The sequence below is a fragment of the Agelaius phoeniceus genome, chromosome 25 (assembly GCF_051311805.1).
Source record: "Agelaius phoeniceus isolate bAgePho1 chromosome 25, bAgePho1.hap1, whole genome shotgun sequence".
NCBI lineage: Eukaryota > Metazoa > Chordata > Aves > Passeriformes > Icteridae > Agelaius > Agelaius phoeniceus.
In genome coordinates, this window is record NC_135289.1 from 3,732,036 (window position 1) to 3,745,013 (window position 12,978).

At 47.1% G+C, this 12,978-nt stretch overlaps 2 protein-coding genes across 5 annotated transcripts in view; one reads left to right on the top strand and one right to left on the bottom strand.

Moving 5' to 3' along the window:
* Positions 1-590: 590 nt before the first annotated feature.
* On the bottom strand, positions 591-8,075 carry FAM72A (family with sequence similarity 72 member A). Its single transcript, XM_054648892.2, has 4 exons — positions 7,751-8,075; positions 5,899-5,976; positions 4,005-4,129; positions 591-2,064 (listed from the first exon to the last, which is right to left on the bottom strand). Exons 1-4 carry the CDS (start codon positions 7,903-7,905, stop codon positions 1,970-1,972), a joined length of 453 nt encoding a protein of 150 aa, XP_054504867.2. The 5' UTR covers positions 7,906-8,075; the 3' UTR covers positions 591-1,969.
* A 324-nt stretch (positions 8,076-8,399) lies between these two features.
* Positions 8,400-12,978, top strand: part of SRGAP2 (SLIT-ROBO Rho GTPase activating protein 2) — a 124,755-nt gene continuing 120,176 nt past the window's right edge. For all 4 annotated transcript variants that reach the window (XM_054648875.2, XM_054648876.2, XM_077190654.1 and 1 more), the window contains exons 1-2: positions 8,400-8,483; positions 10,058-10,638. In XM_054648875.2, the coding sequence (XP_054504850.1) occupies positions 10,572-10,638 (67 nt within the window). In that variant the 5' untranslated portion in view covers positions 8,400-8,483; positions 10,058-10,571. The remainder of the gene's footprint in view (positions 8,484-10,057; positions 10,639-12,978) is intronic.

Below are 12,978 nucleotides of genomic sequence, written 5' to 3' on the forward strand. Positions count from 1 at the left end.
AGAAGTTCCAGTTCTGTGTGTGCAGATGGGGAGCAGAAAAACCCCCAGAATTACAGATTGGATGGGGAGGAGTTCATCCTCTGCTTCCCTGTGGGAGAGGAGCTGCTGGCTCAGAACAGTGAAGGTTACAAATGGCAAGAGCTGGAGAGGAGGCAACAGGCACAGTTAGGTTTGAACTGTTGTGCTGCTGATGCAAAAATAATCAGATTTATTTTTAGCTCATGAATTTTGCTGGGGAAAAAAAAAATAAATTTTTGAGGTGTCACCTTGGCAGCTTGGTGCTGTAGTGATCACAGAAAGCTGGAGAAAATTGGGATATTGAGTTATAGAAGGGTTAAGTGAGACTGAGGAACTGTCAGGTCTGTCAGCCTGAAGTGATTCTATTTTTGGGTTGTCTAAAACAAATTCATAACACTAAAACCCTAATTATTCTACTCTTTTAATCCAAGCTGCTATTTCATTGTTTTGATTATCTGATATCATTACACATCCATATTTATGACAGCCCTGAAGACTCCAGAGTCCAAAGCTTTTATTTCCTGGGCAGACACAACATAGGAATTCAAAACAAGACACACACATACAAACATACACCAATATACATTTAAACAGTGCACAAGAGGTAGTACCATTAATTAAGAAATGGATAACGAGCAGTAAAAATACTGAGACAATTCATTGCACCCCTTTCAAGTATCACAGGAGCCTACAGAGAGATTTCTTCAGCATCAATCCAAATTTAAAAGTTCCCTCTGTTCTCTGACATGATTTTATCTGGATTTTTTTATTGGTGGCCTTCAGGTGAGTAGCTCAAAGGGACAGCCCTTAGTTCAGAAATTAAACATCAAGGCTTGTTAACAACTCAGAAAATGAGCTTTGAATTCATTACCTACAGGAACCAGATTGTCTGTGCACCTCAGGATGGAAAATTAGGCATCAACACCAAATATTTAACTTTTTTTTTCTTTTTTGCTTTCTCTAAAAAGACCCAATTTCATGACTGAGTTTTGTTTAGGAGAGGGGAAATATATATATATATATATATATATATATATATATATATATATATGTATATATATATATGTATATGAAAGTGGATGGGTTTTATTGCTGCCCTGAAGAAAAACTCCAGTGTAGCCTTGAAGTTCTACTAAGAAACTGCAGAATTTAGGTTTGATCAGGGAGAAAAACCATGAACTTGATCTCTGTGGAGACAGAACCCTGATTATTATTATTATTTTTATTATTATTATGCCATTGGTCCTGCGTGGTTTAAACCAGGATAATAAAACATGGCTTTATTAATAATAATAATAAAACATGATTTTATTATTTTCCTTCTGACTCTCAGTCCCCCTCATATGGGAACTTTAGTAGAGACCCAAGTGACATTGCATGAGTATCAAAAATCCTCTTAAAACAGCCCAGAAAAGCAGAGTTTGGTGCTGAAACCCTGAAAGCATTGACAAATAAAGATGGAGATGCTCTAAGAGGCTTCCCAGTGCTTATTTAGGAGCATCCTGAGGGGCAGAGAAGCTGCAAAGAGCAGGAGATGCCAGAGCCAGAGCAGAAAACTTTGAGTTCTGAAACCAGACCTGGCTGATTATTCCTGAACATTCTTTTGAACTGAGAGAAGCAGCTGAGAGGTTTTGCTCTGTGAAAAGTGCTTTGGGGAAGAAGAAAAGAAGGATTATCAGCTGTAGAGGGGTTAAGAATTAAAACCAAAACAGAGCTCAGTAAATGCCCTTAGTGTTGGCATTTCCAAGGTGGATCTGCTCAGGCAGAGTCCAGGGAAGGTTATAGGGAAAGAGCAAGAAGAATTCAATTTTTTTTTAAATTTTTTTTCCAGATTTCCTGTTGTTTTTTTTTTTTCCTGCTGTTTAAGCTCTGATGAGCCACCAGGTGAAATGAAATGAATCCAAAGCAAACAGCCAGGCCAGCAGTGCAGGGGAGGTCCTGCAGGTGGAATTTATCTGATGAACTCCTCCTCGGAGGGGCAGGACGTGTCTCCCTCTGTGCTTTCCTCCAGAGCTGGCAGGTTGCCCCACAGCAAAACATTCACACCTGGTGGGAAGGAGACAAAGGAGGGGGGAAAAAAGAGATATTTTTGGATTGTGACCTTATTTTTGAGTTGCACAACTGTCTATTTTGAGAGAAAACAATCCCTGCAAAACCCAGCAAGTCACGTTCATGGTGAATAAATCTATTTTCTATCTTCCTTCAAAGTGATCTTGGAGTGTTGTTTATTTTTCAGCCCAATTCAGAGGATAAATATTTATATATTTATATAAATTTATTATTCTATATCTATATAAATATACAAAACTATATAAAATATATAATAATATTATATAAAATTAGTATTAAAATAACTATATAAATAATATTATAAAATAATATAACAATATATAATGATATAACATTATATATTACATATATAATTATATTAACATATAAAACACATAACAAATATTAAATATATAACATATATTATTAAAATATAATATTATATGTAATTATATAACTATTATATTAAAATAATATAACAGAAATATTATTTCTGTTGACATGTTAAGAAGAAGAAAGTTTAAAGTTTTAGAGTTTAAGAAACAGAAAAAAAAGTAAAAATAAAAGGTAAACAAGAAGTTGAGAATGCAGTACTGTAGATTTGTGTGTTATAACATGATTAGCTAAGGAAACTTACACTGTAGCATGTCTATGTGACAAAATATTTAAAAATTAAGTTAAAAACATAAATATTTCTGTTAGCAGTGTTTTATTAGTTAATCAATCCTCCATTGTCTGAGAGAAAGGGAAGGGGTGCTCATCACCTCCATGGTGTGCAGGGAAGGGAATTTGTGCTCATCACCCCCCAGGTTTGAGAGGAAGGGAAGCTCTCCTCCTCCTCCTCCTCCTCCTCCTCCTCATCCAGAGCAGGCAATGAGGCTGGAGATGGGTTTGGAAGAGCCCAAAACCCTGTGAGGGACCCCTGAGGGAGCTGGGGGTGCTCAGCCTGGAGCAAAGGAGACTCAGGGCTGCCCCCATCACTCTGCAGCTCCTGAAAGGTGCCTGTGCTCAGCTGGGGCTGGGCTCTGTCTGCAGGCACTGACACAACCAGAGCACACAGCCTCGAGCTGCACAAGGGAAATACAGGCTGGAGAGCAGGGAAAAGTTTTCTCCTGAAAGGGTGATAAATTGTGGGAAATGAATTTGTAGAGAATTAGGCATTTACAGCATGGTGTGGCAAAAGCTGATAGGCCAAGAAACACTTGTGATGTGTTGTAATTAGGAAATCGTTAACTTCTGATTGTGATGGTGGGAATTGTAACATCTGTGTTGTCTCACCCTTCACATGAGACTGAAAATGGAATAAAAGTTTTTAAGATGCCTCTGAGTTGCCCCATCTCTGGGTCAGAAAAGAGCATAATCTGACAATAAAGTTCTGGAATGTTCTGCCCAGGGAGGTGGTGGAGTCCCCATCCCTGGGGGTGTTTAACAAAGCCTGGATGTGGCACTGGGGGCCAGGGCTCAGTTGAGGGGTTGGGGCTGGGTTGGATTTAATGATCTCTGAGTCTCTCCCAACCCAGTGACTCTGTGAATTCAGGGAATTCTGTGAATTTTGGGAATTCCCGGGGACTGAGGAGGTGGTGGAGTCCCCATCCCTGGGTGTGTTTAACACAAATCTGGATGTGGCACTGGGTGCCAGGGTTTAGTTGGGTGCTGGGGCTGGGTTACATTTGATGATCTTTGAGGTCTCCTCCACCCTGGTGATTCTGTGAATTTTTGAAATTCCCAGGGACTGAGGAGGAGGTGGAGTCCCCATCCCTGGGTGTGTTTAACACAAATCTGGATGTGGCACTGGGTGCCAGGGTTCAGTTGAGGGGTTGGGGCTGGATTGGACTCCATCATCTTTGAGGTCTCTCCCAACCCAGTGATTCTGTGAATAATCCTGTGATGGGAGATGAGGATTTTAGGGAAAGGCAGGAAGCCAAGGTGTCCCTCACCAGAAGGGTCCAGCCTGTTGATGCCAACCACGGCCTGGCTGTGGAACATCCAGAGGTGGCCGTTGTTGCAGGACTGCAGGCAGGGCTTGCAGGGACAGATGACGTGGTAGCCAACAACATTCCCACTGGAAAAGCAAGGGAAAGAGTCAGCCTGGGGACAGAGGTGGATCTTGGGGGCTTTTTCCAGCTCCAGTTGAACAGCCCCAGTGCCAGGGCTTTGTGTAATGCTGGTGTTTTGATAGGGTTAAGGGAACAGGGTGAAACGAGTATCTGAAATATTTAGGGAACATCTGTTGGGAGTTACAGAATATCTGAGTTTTAGATCTTTGGCACACAGAGAAGTGTTTAGTAACCTAAATTGTGTAACCCAGATTAGTTTACATACCAACAAATGCTGGTGGATTTATTTGTTTTCCTTTGGAAGGGCAGTGATTCCAACCAGCAGAGAAATTCCTCACACCCAAAATTCACCTGTACACAAGGACCGTGCACAGGAGGCTGCCAGCAGCAGGAGTGATGAAACTGAGAATTATGGAATGGTTTGGCTTGGAAAGGACCTTAAATCTCATCCATTTCCACCCCCTGCCATGGGCAGGGACACCTTCCACCATCCCAGGGTGCTCCAGCCTGGTCTTGGACACTTCAGGGATGGGGATGGGGCAGCCACAGCTGCTCTGGGCCACATTATTGACCCTTATCAACTCTCCTAGACTGAAACCATAACAACCATTTATCCATTTTCATGTGCTCTGGTATTAGAAATACCTGGAGATATTTCTGTTTCTCTACTTCTATCTAAAAACCAAAATATTGTGTCCCTATCACAACCCCCCAATTGTTCAAACCTGAAAATTAAAAACCTCAATGAGGGAGCTGAAAGAATTCTCTCAGAAAGAATTCTCTCTCCCTATCACAACCCCCCAGTTGTTCAAACCTGAAAGAGGTAAAAATCTCAATGAGGGAGCTGAAAGAATTCTCTCAGAAAGAATTCTCCCTCCCTATCACAACCCCCCAATTGTTCAAACCCAAAAAAGGTAAAAATCTCAATGAGGGAACTGAAAGAATTCTCTCAGAAAGAATTCTCTCTCCCTATCACAATCCCCCAGTTGTTCAAACCTGAGAAAGGTAAAAATCTCCATCAGGGAGCTGAAAGAATTCTCTCAGAAAGAATTCTCCCTCCCTATCACAGCCCCCCAATTGTTCAAACCTGAGAAAGGTAAAAATCTCAATGAGGGAGCTGAAAGAATTCTCTCAGAAAGAATTCTCTTTCCCTATCACAACCCCCCAATTGTTCAAACCTGAGAAAGGTAAAAATCTCAATGAGGGAGCTGAAAGAATTCTCTCAGAAAGAATTATCTCTCCCTATCACAGCCCCCCAATTGTTCAAACCTGAGAAAGGTAAAAATCTCAATGAGGGAGCTGAAAGAATTCTCTCAGATAACTGTGAGAGTTGTTGTTTTCACCCTTAAATATCAAGCATTATTAAGGAGGATAAAAGAACTCCAAGAACTTCAGCGACAGCATGTTCCATCTGCTCCCAGCAACGCAATCTGCCAAGAGGATGTTCCATTAATTAGAGAATGAGTAACTGCTTCTTGCTGGGGCCTTATTCGCAGGGAAATCTCAGCGTTGAGGCGCACATTCCATCGGGCAGGTGGCACAGAAGCTTTCAGGAGACTCATCCTCCTGAAAACGCTGTCACATTTCCACTGGGGACTCACAGAAATACCCTGGGGCAGCCTGGTTTTTCTCCCCAGCAGCGTTAAATTTGCAGCAGGGAAGGCAAGCTGTTCCTTCAGCCCATAACTGCTGAGCTGCAGGAGGTGACAGAGGAAGGGACATGGGGCTGGGACACGGGGCTGGGACAGCTGTGGGGTGGGTGTGAGCTGCTCACCACTTCAAGCAGGCGATGTTCCTCACTTTGCACTGGCAGATCTCAGTGAAGTAGCAGCTCCCGATGAAATCCACGGTTCTGGGGGAGGGAAATGCACAAAAGTTTGGGTTTGTGGTGGTGCACACAGCCTCAGGGTCACAATGACACCAGGCTGAAGTCACCACTAAGGGACGCTGCCATTGGTCCTGGGTGGTTTAAACCACATTATTCTACTTTCCTTCTGACTCTCAGCCCCACTCATATGGAAATTTGAATAACAGACCCACGTGACGTTGCACGAGTATCAAAAATCCTCTTAAAATAGCCCAGAAAAGCAGAGTTTGGTGCTGAAACCCTGAAAGTATTGAAAAATAAAAATTAAAATGCTCCAAGAGGCTTCCTAGTACATATTTAGGAGCATCCTGAGGGGCAGAGAAGCTGCAAAGAGCAGGAGATGCCAGAGCAGAAAGCTTTGAGTTCTGAGCACAGACCTGGCTGCTTATTATTATTACTATTACTATTTTTATTATTATTATGCTGCCATTGGTCCTGGGTGGCTTAAACCAGGATAATAAAACATGGCTTTATTAATAATAATAATAATAATAAAATATAGTTATATTATTTTTCTTCTGACTCTCAGCCCCCCTCATATGGAAATTTGAATAACAGACACATGTGACCTTGCACGAGTATCAAAAATCCTCTTAAAATAGCCCAGAAAAGCAGAGTTTGGTGCTGAAGCCCTGAAAATATTAACAAATAAAGATGGAAATGCTCTAAGAGGCTTCCCAGTGAAGAAGAAGCTGCAAAGAGCAGGAGATGCCAGAGCCTTGGTGCTCAGTGTGGCACTGCCATCAAACCCTGCTCAGGGACATTGCTGCCAAATCCCAGCTCTGAAACAGAACAAAACCTCAGGGATGTCTAAACCCAAACCTTTGACTGCTTATCTCCTCTCCAACCCATACTTTTTGATTACCATGTCATTTCACAACCTGATTTCCTTACTATTCAAATCTGGCTATGGGAAAGCTGAGCCCAGCCAGGGGAGAGCCCTGGCAGCAGTGACAGATCAGGTTTGTTTTGTTTGTGGGTCTTTATTTCAAATTCTAATCCTCGCTTTGGGAACAGGCGGGAGGAGCTTCCTGTGCCTGCTGAGCCTGTGTCATCCCTAGGGATGGATTAAATTAAAATTTGGGTTTGCCCTGCATGGCACAGCCTCACTTTTTGCTGGGACTGGGGATGCAGGGATGGGGTAACCCGTGCTCTGCAGTGTCACAGACACATTTTATGAAAAATCCTTTTGCTAGGATGTTTTTCTCCTGAGAAATGAAATGTAAGCAATGGTTATCTGCTGCTGTGGAATGCAACAGGTGCATCTGGGATTGGTGTCATGTGGTTGTTTCTAATTAATGGCCAATCACAGTCCGGCTGTCTCAGACTCTCTGGTCAGACACAAGATTTTATTATCATTCTTTTCCTTTTCTTGCTGGCTTTCTGATGAAATCCTTTCTTCTATTCTTTTAGTATAGTTTTAGTATATAATATTCTTATAATTATATAATATATTATATATACTATAATATATAACTATAGTATATAATATAAAATTATATAATACTATATGATAATTATATATGATATAATAGAATACTATATAATATAAATCATAAAATAATAAATCAACATTCTGAGACACGGAGTCAAGATCCTCATCTCCTCCCTCATCCTGGGACCCCTGTGAGCACCGCCACACTGCGGGGCCGCTCTCCCGGTGACAGCGGATTTCGGAGCCATTCCAGCCGTGTCCCCCGGGGCTGGCCGGACCCCGTGCCCCGGTAGAACCCACGCTTCCTCCGTTCCCGGCGCTTACCCCGAGGGCGGCATGTCGGTGGAGTAGAGGTCGGTGTCGGTGTCGGCCAGCAGCACCGCCTGCATCCCCCGCCAGCTCAGCACCTGCCGGCAGAACCGGCAGCACAGCACGGTCACGCACCGGTCCGCGAAGGTGCAGCCGCTGCTAGACGACATGGCGGCTGGGAGCCTGGGCCGGTCCGCTCCGCTCGTGTCCCGATCCGGTCCCGGTCCTGCCCCGGTCTCGATCCTGGTCCCTGTACCGATCCCAATCCCAGTCCCGGTTTCTGTCCCCGTCCCGGTCCAGTCCCGCTCCAGCACCAACGGCCACGCTCCCACCTGTCAGTTTGAATTCCCGACCGCGCCCTCCCATTGGGCGCCGCAGGCCACACCCACTCCATTGAAAAATCCGGTGGCACCACCCCTCCCGCCTGGCTATTGGTGGAAAGGCGCACCATGCGTCGCTTTTATTGGTTGTATCTGCTGTCACTCACACTCTCGTCCCGCCCCTGCGCCGCGCTCCGCCGGCGGGGCGGTGCCACGGGCGCCAAGCGGCGGGAAGAGGGGGCGGGCTCATCTTATGGACGGCAATGTCTGATTGGTTATAACGCCCGTCGCTCACACCCAGCGCTCCGCGCCCATTGGCTGAGCCGCTGGGCGGGGCGGGGCGGTGGCGGGCCGGTGCGGGGGACCGGGCGGCGGGCGCCAGCGGCCGGAGGACGCCCGGCTGCGGGAGGCGGCTCCGCAGCGCCCAGGTAATCGCCCCGCCCGGCCGCCCGACCCCCGGCCCTCCCGTGCCACCCCCGGCAGGCCACGAGCAGCGCTCTGCCGCCGGCCCCGCCGCCTCCCCAGCGCCCCGAGCCGCGTCCCCCCAACCCCGGCCCCCCCTTCGGGACCCCCCCACGCTTCCTCTCCCCGCCGCCCGCATTGTTCTATCCCGGGCGGGATGCGGATCCGGCGGGTGCCGTGTTTGTTTATTTATTTCTTCCTCCCGTCCGCGCATCTCCCGCGGGGGCTGCGGCCGCGCGCCCGCCCTCCTTCCCCCTCCTCCCAAAAAAAAAACGGGGAACAAATCCAAATTAGAAAGAAAAGACGGGGGAAAAGTTGTGTCCCGCCCTGCACGGCGCAGCGGGCGCTGGAAGGAACCCTAAATCACCCCCCCGAAAAGAAAACCGAAAAGGGAGAAGCTGCGGGCGGAGCCGCCCGGCGGGGGCGCGCCCGGTGTGCCCGGGGCTGCCGGCGGCGGGGCCGAGCCCGCGGTCAGCGGGGGATGCTGCGGGACCGGGGCAGCGCCGCAGCCCAGGGAGGCCTCGGAGCCGCTCCCCGAACAGCCCCGGAATCCCCGGCAGCCGCTCCCCGAATTCTCCCCCGGGATCTGCACCCCAAATCACCCTCGAATTCTCCCCCGGGAGCTGCACCCCAAATCAACCCCGAATTCTCTCCCGGGAGCTGCACCCCAAATGAACCCTAAAGTCTCCCCCTGGACCTGCACCCCAAATTAACCCCAAATGCTCTCCCAGGAGCTGCACCCCAAATGAACCCCAGCTCGCACTGGAGCCGCATCCCAAAGGAGCCTCGTTCCCCTGGGAGCTGCTCCCCAAATTCTCCCCCGGGACCTGCACCCCAAATCAACCCCAAATTCTGTCCCGGGACCTGCACCCCAAATGAACCCCAAATCGTCTCCCAGGATCTGCACCCCTAATCAACCCCAAATTCTCCCACTGGAGCCGCATCCCAAAGGAGCCCCATTCATCTGGGAGCCGCTCCCCAAACAGCCCCATAACCCTCGGGACCTGTACCCCAGATCAGTCCCAAATTCTCCCCTGGGACCTGCACCCCAAATGAACCCCAAATTCTCTCCTGGGACCTTCTCCTCCCGGACCGTCACCCCAAATGAACCCCGTATTCTCTCCCGGAACCTGATCCCCAAATTCTCCTCTGGGACCTGCGCCCCAAATCAACCCCAAATTCTCCCCCGGGACCTGCACCCCAAATGAACCCCAGCTCCCACCGGAGCCGCATACCAAAGGATCCCTGCTCCCCAAAGGATCCCTGCTCCCCAAACCATCCCCTATTCCCCCGGGGGCTGCACCCCAAACCACCCCCGGGATATCCCGAAGGAGCCGCCGTGTCCGAGCCGTGCCCGGTCCCGGTGTAGGCGTGTTCACCTGGGGGCTGCAGCTGGAACCTCGCACTGCTGCTGCTCAAAGGACGATTTGCAATGTCAGGGTGTCAGGGCAGCTTTGCTTCCCATCACAAATTTGGGCTGCCAGCAGTAATTTTCTAAATATATATATATTATTATTTATTTTTTTTTTTGTATTTGTAGGCAAGCAAACCAAAAGCTGCTTCTCCTCTGCTGCTGCTCTCGTTTGGGATTTGATTTGCATCATCTCCGTGCCCATTAAAAGAAATAAATAAAAAAAAAAAAAAAGAGAAGAGAGGGAAAAAAAAATAAAAAAAGGGCAAACCAAACCCACACAAAACATGTGCGGAAGGACTTCCACTCCCTGGCTGTGCTATTGAGGATCAGGAAGAGCCTTTGGGGCTGCAGGATCTCGCCAGGCTGATGCTGCTGCTCAAGGATTTGGTGCAGGGAGACAAAACTGCTGCCTCTTCCATCCGCTGATCTCAACATCTGCATTTTCCTGCTGCTGTGCTCCCTCTCACACCCTCTCTCCATGGACTGATTTTTTGATTTTTTTTCCCTTTTTGCGGGGGGGGGGAAGGGAAGGACGAGCAGAAAGCCAAGGCATCGTGCTGAGAGGAGCGAAAATTCCCTTTTATATCTCGTGTTCTGGTGGATCTCTTTCGAGGTTATTCAGCTTTTTGGACAAGAAAACATGACGTCGCCAGCAAAATTCAAAAAGGATAAGGAGATCATAGCTGAATACGACACTCAAGTTAAAGGTAAGGAATGGTTTTATTTCCATCCCTTCCCTGCAAGCCTGCCTGGCGATTGTAGGAGTTTGCAGTGGATGTTTGGGTGGGGAAGAGGGAAATCATTTGCAGATTGCCTGGAATTTGCAGGGGTTTTTTTTTGGGAATACAAAGCTGGGTCGGGTTTGCAGCGCTGTGTCTGTCCCCGTGGGGCAGTTCCTGCTTTGATGCTGCCGTTTTTAAGGGGGTTTTTTTAATGGAATACCCGCATTTTTGAGTTCGGGGAGATCCATCTTTTTCCTGCCTGCCGTTCCCAGAGACGGCTTTGCATGTGAAATATGAGAGGCAGGGAATTGCTTTTTAATCCTCTGCCTGTCATGGGAATCTTTGAACAATCTGTGCAGTGTCACAGGAGCATATTTCCACTGCTGCTGATGGGGGACTGTGCTCCGGGGTCCCCGGGAAGCTGTTTGTGCTAGAAACTTCCATTATTCAGGATTTTCCTCGGGGTGAGTCCATCATCATTCCCTGCTTTTCCTTGCCGTGCTGGAGTGTAACACCTCGAGGCTGCGGTGTGGGTGTGGGTGTACACATACACACACACAGAGGGAAAAAAAAAAAGAATAAATGAATAAAACTCGTGCAGCAGCATTATTCCCATCAGCACAGGGAATAATAAACACGTTCAAACAGTGGGTTTTGCAATGACCATGCAAGTCTCCTGCAGAATTCAGCTGGCTATCATGTGCCCTAGGTTAAAAAAAATAAATAATAAAAGATGGTGAAATTCCCCCCTGAGCTGCTTATTTTGGTGAAGTTTTCAGGATGAGACGTATTTAAAAGAATAATTAGAGCTTGTGCATGGCTTGATACGTCGCTGCTAGGAAGTTCTGAGATTCAGTGATTTATCTAATTGGTTGAAACTTGCTTGGTATGCTCAGAGCATGCAGGAAAGATGGCCTTCGGGCAGGGTTGATTGAGTTAAATCAATGCAATTTGAAAAAGAAAAAAAAAAAAAAGCCAGATTTAAATCTGAGGAGGAAACCTAGATTCAAATTGACAATTAAGATATTGTTTTGCAATTAGGTGCTCAGTTATTGTTCCTGCTGGGGAGGGGGGTTTGCTTGTTGGGTGCAAATCATTGAAATGTGTTGTCCTACAAGCCGTGTCCTACCCTGACCCCTGTGCCCTGCACCTAGAAGCAGTTTGGGTACTTATGTTGAAAAATGCTTATTTGAGCAAATACGAAGCTGTGTTGAGAGTTTATTTTGATTTTTTTTTTTTTTCCCCTTGAATATTGAGGTTCTTAAAGTTAGAAATGGAGAAGGGCGTGTTTCTCTTTTACTGGTTTAGTTTCTATTCCTGTTTTCTTGCTGTCTTTGGAAGTGGGAATTGCAGTCAGCATCAAATTAGAGGCTTGTAGGCTCTTTCATTATTTACCCCTTCAAAATGTGCGTGATAGATGCGAGCTGGCAGTCACAATATTTGGGAATAACACGGAAAGGAGGCTTTGGAATTAGCAAAGCACATCCTCTCACCTCTCAGCTCTTGCATAAATTAGAAATCCTCCTCTTCCTTTTCAAACAAGAGAGCAGGAAAATGGGAAGGAGCCTTCCTCGTTTCTGCCAGAGCTCAGCTCATCTCTGGGGCTGTCATTGACCTGGAAATGTGCTCCCAAAAGTGGATTGCACTAGTGGCACATGGATTTATTTTAATTTTTTTTTTTGCTTTTTGGCCTTATAAAGCGTTGCAGGAGGTTAAGGAGGGCGGAAGGGATCTGGAGGAGCTGGGAGAAGGGGATTTCCTTCCTGGATTGGGGTGAGGGCAGGGATGCCTTCACCTCAGGATGCTCTCCTGCCCCTGTCCCAGTTTGGCTCTGGGTCAGGAGGTGCTGCTGCTCCATCTCTTGGAGGGAGGTGCTCAGAAATGCACAGGGCAGTCCTGCACCAACCCTGTCCTACATCCCCTGGTTTATTTTAGAGCTTTTCCTTTCCCTTTCCCACCCAGGAGCTGCTTTGACCATGGGCATCCTTCTCTCCCTGCCTTTGGGTACCAGCTTTGGGGGGAGACTTTGCCCCTTCCAGAACACCACAAACCTTTGCTTGTTTTGTGCTTTTCCATCACTCCCCTAAATGCCTCTCATGCAAAACCACGACAATCCCAGAGAAATGCACAGGGCAGTCCTGCAGCAACCCTGTCCTACATCCCTGATTTATTTTAGGGTTTATTTTAGAGCTTTTCCTTTCCCTTTTCCAGCCCTGACCTTTCAGGAGCTGCTTTGACAATGGGCATCCTTCTCTCCCTGCCTTTGGGTACCAGCTTTGGGGGGAGACTTGGCTCCTTTGCTTGTTTTGTGCTTTTCCATCACTC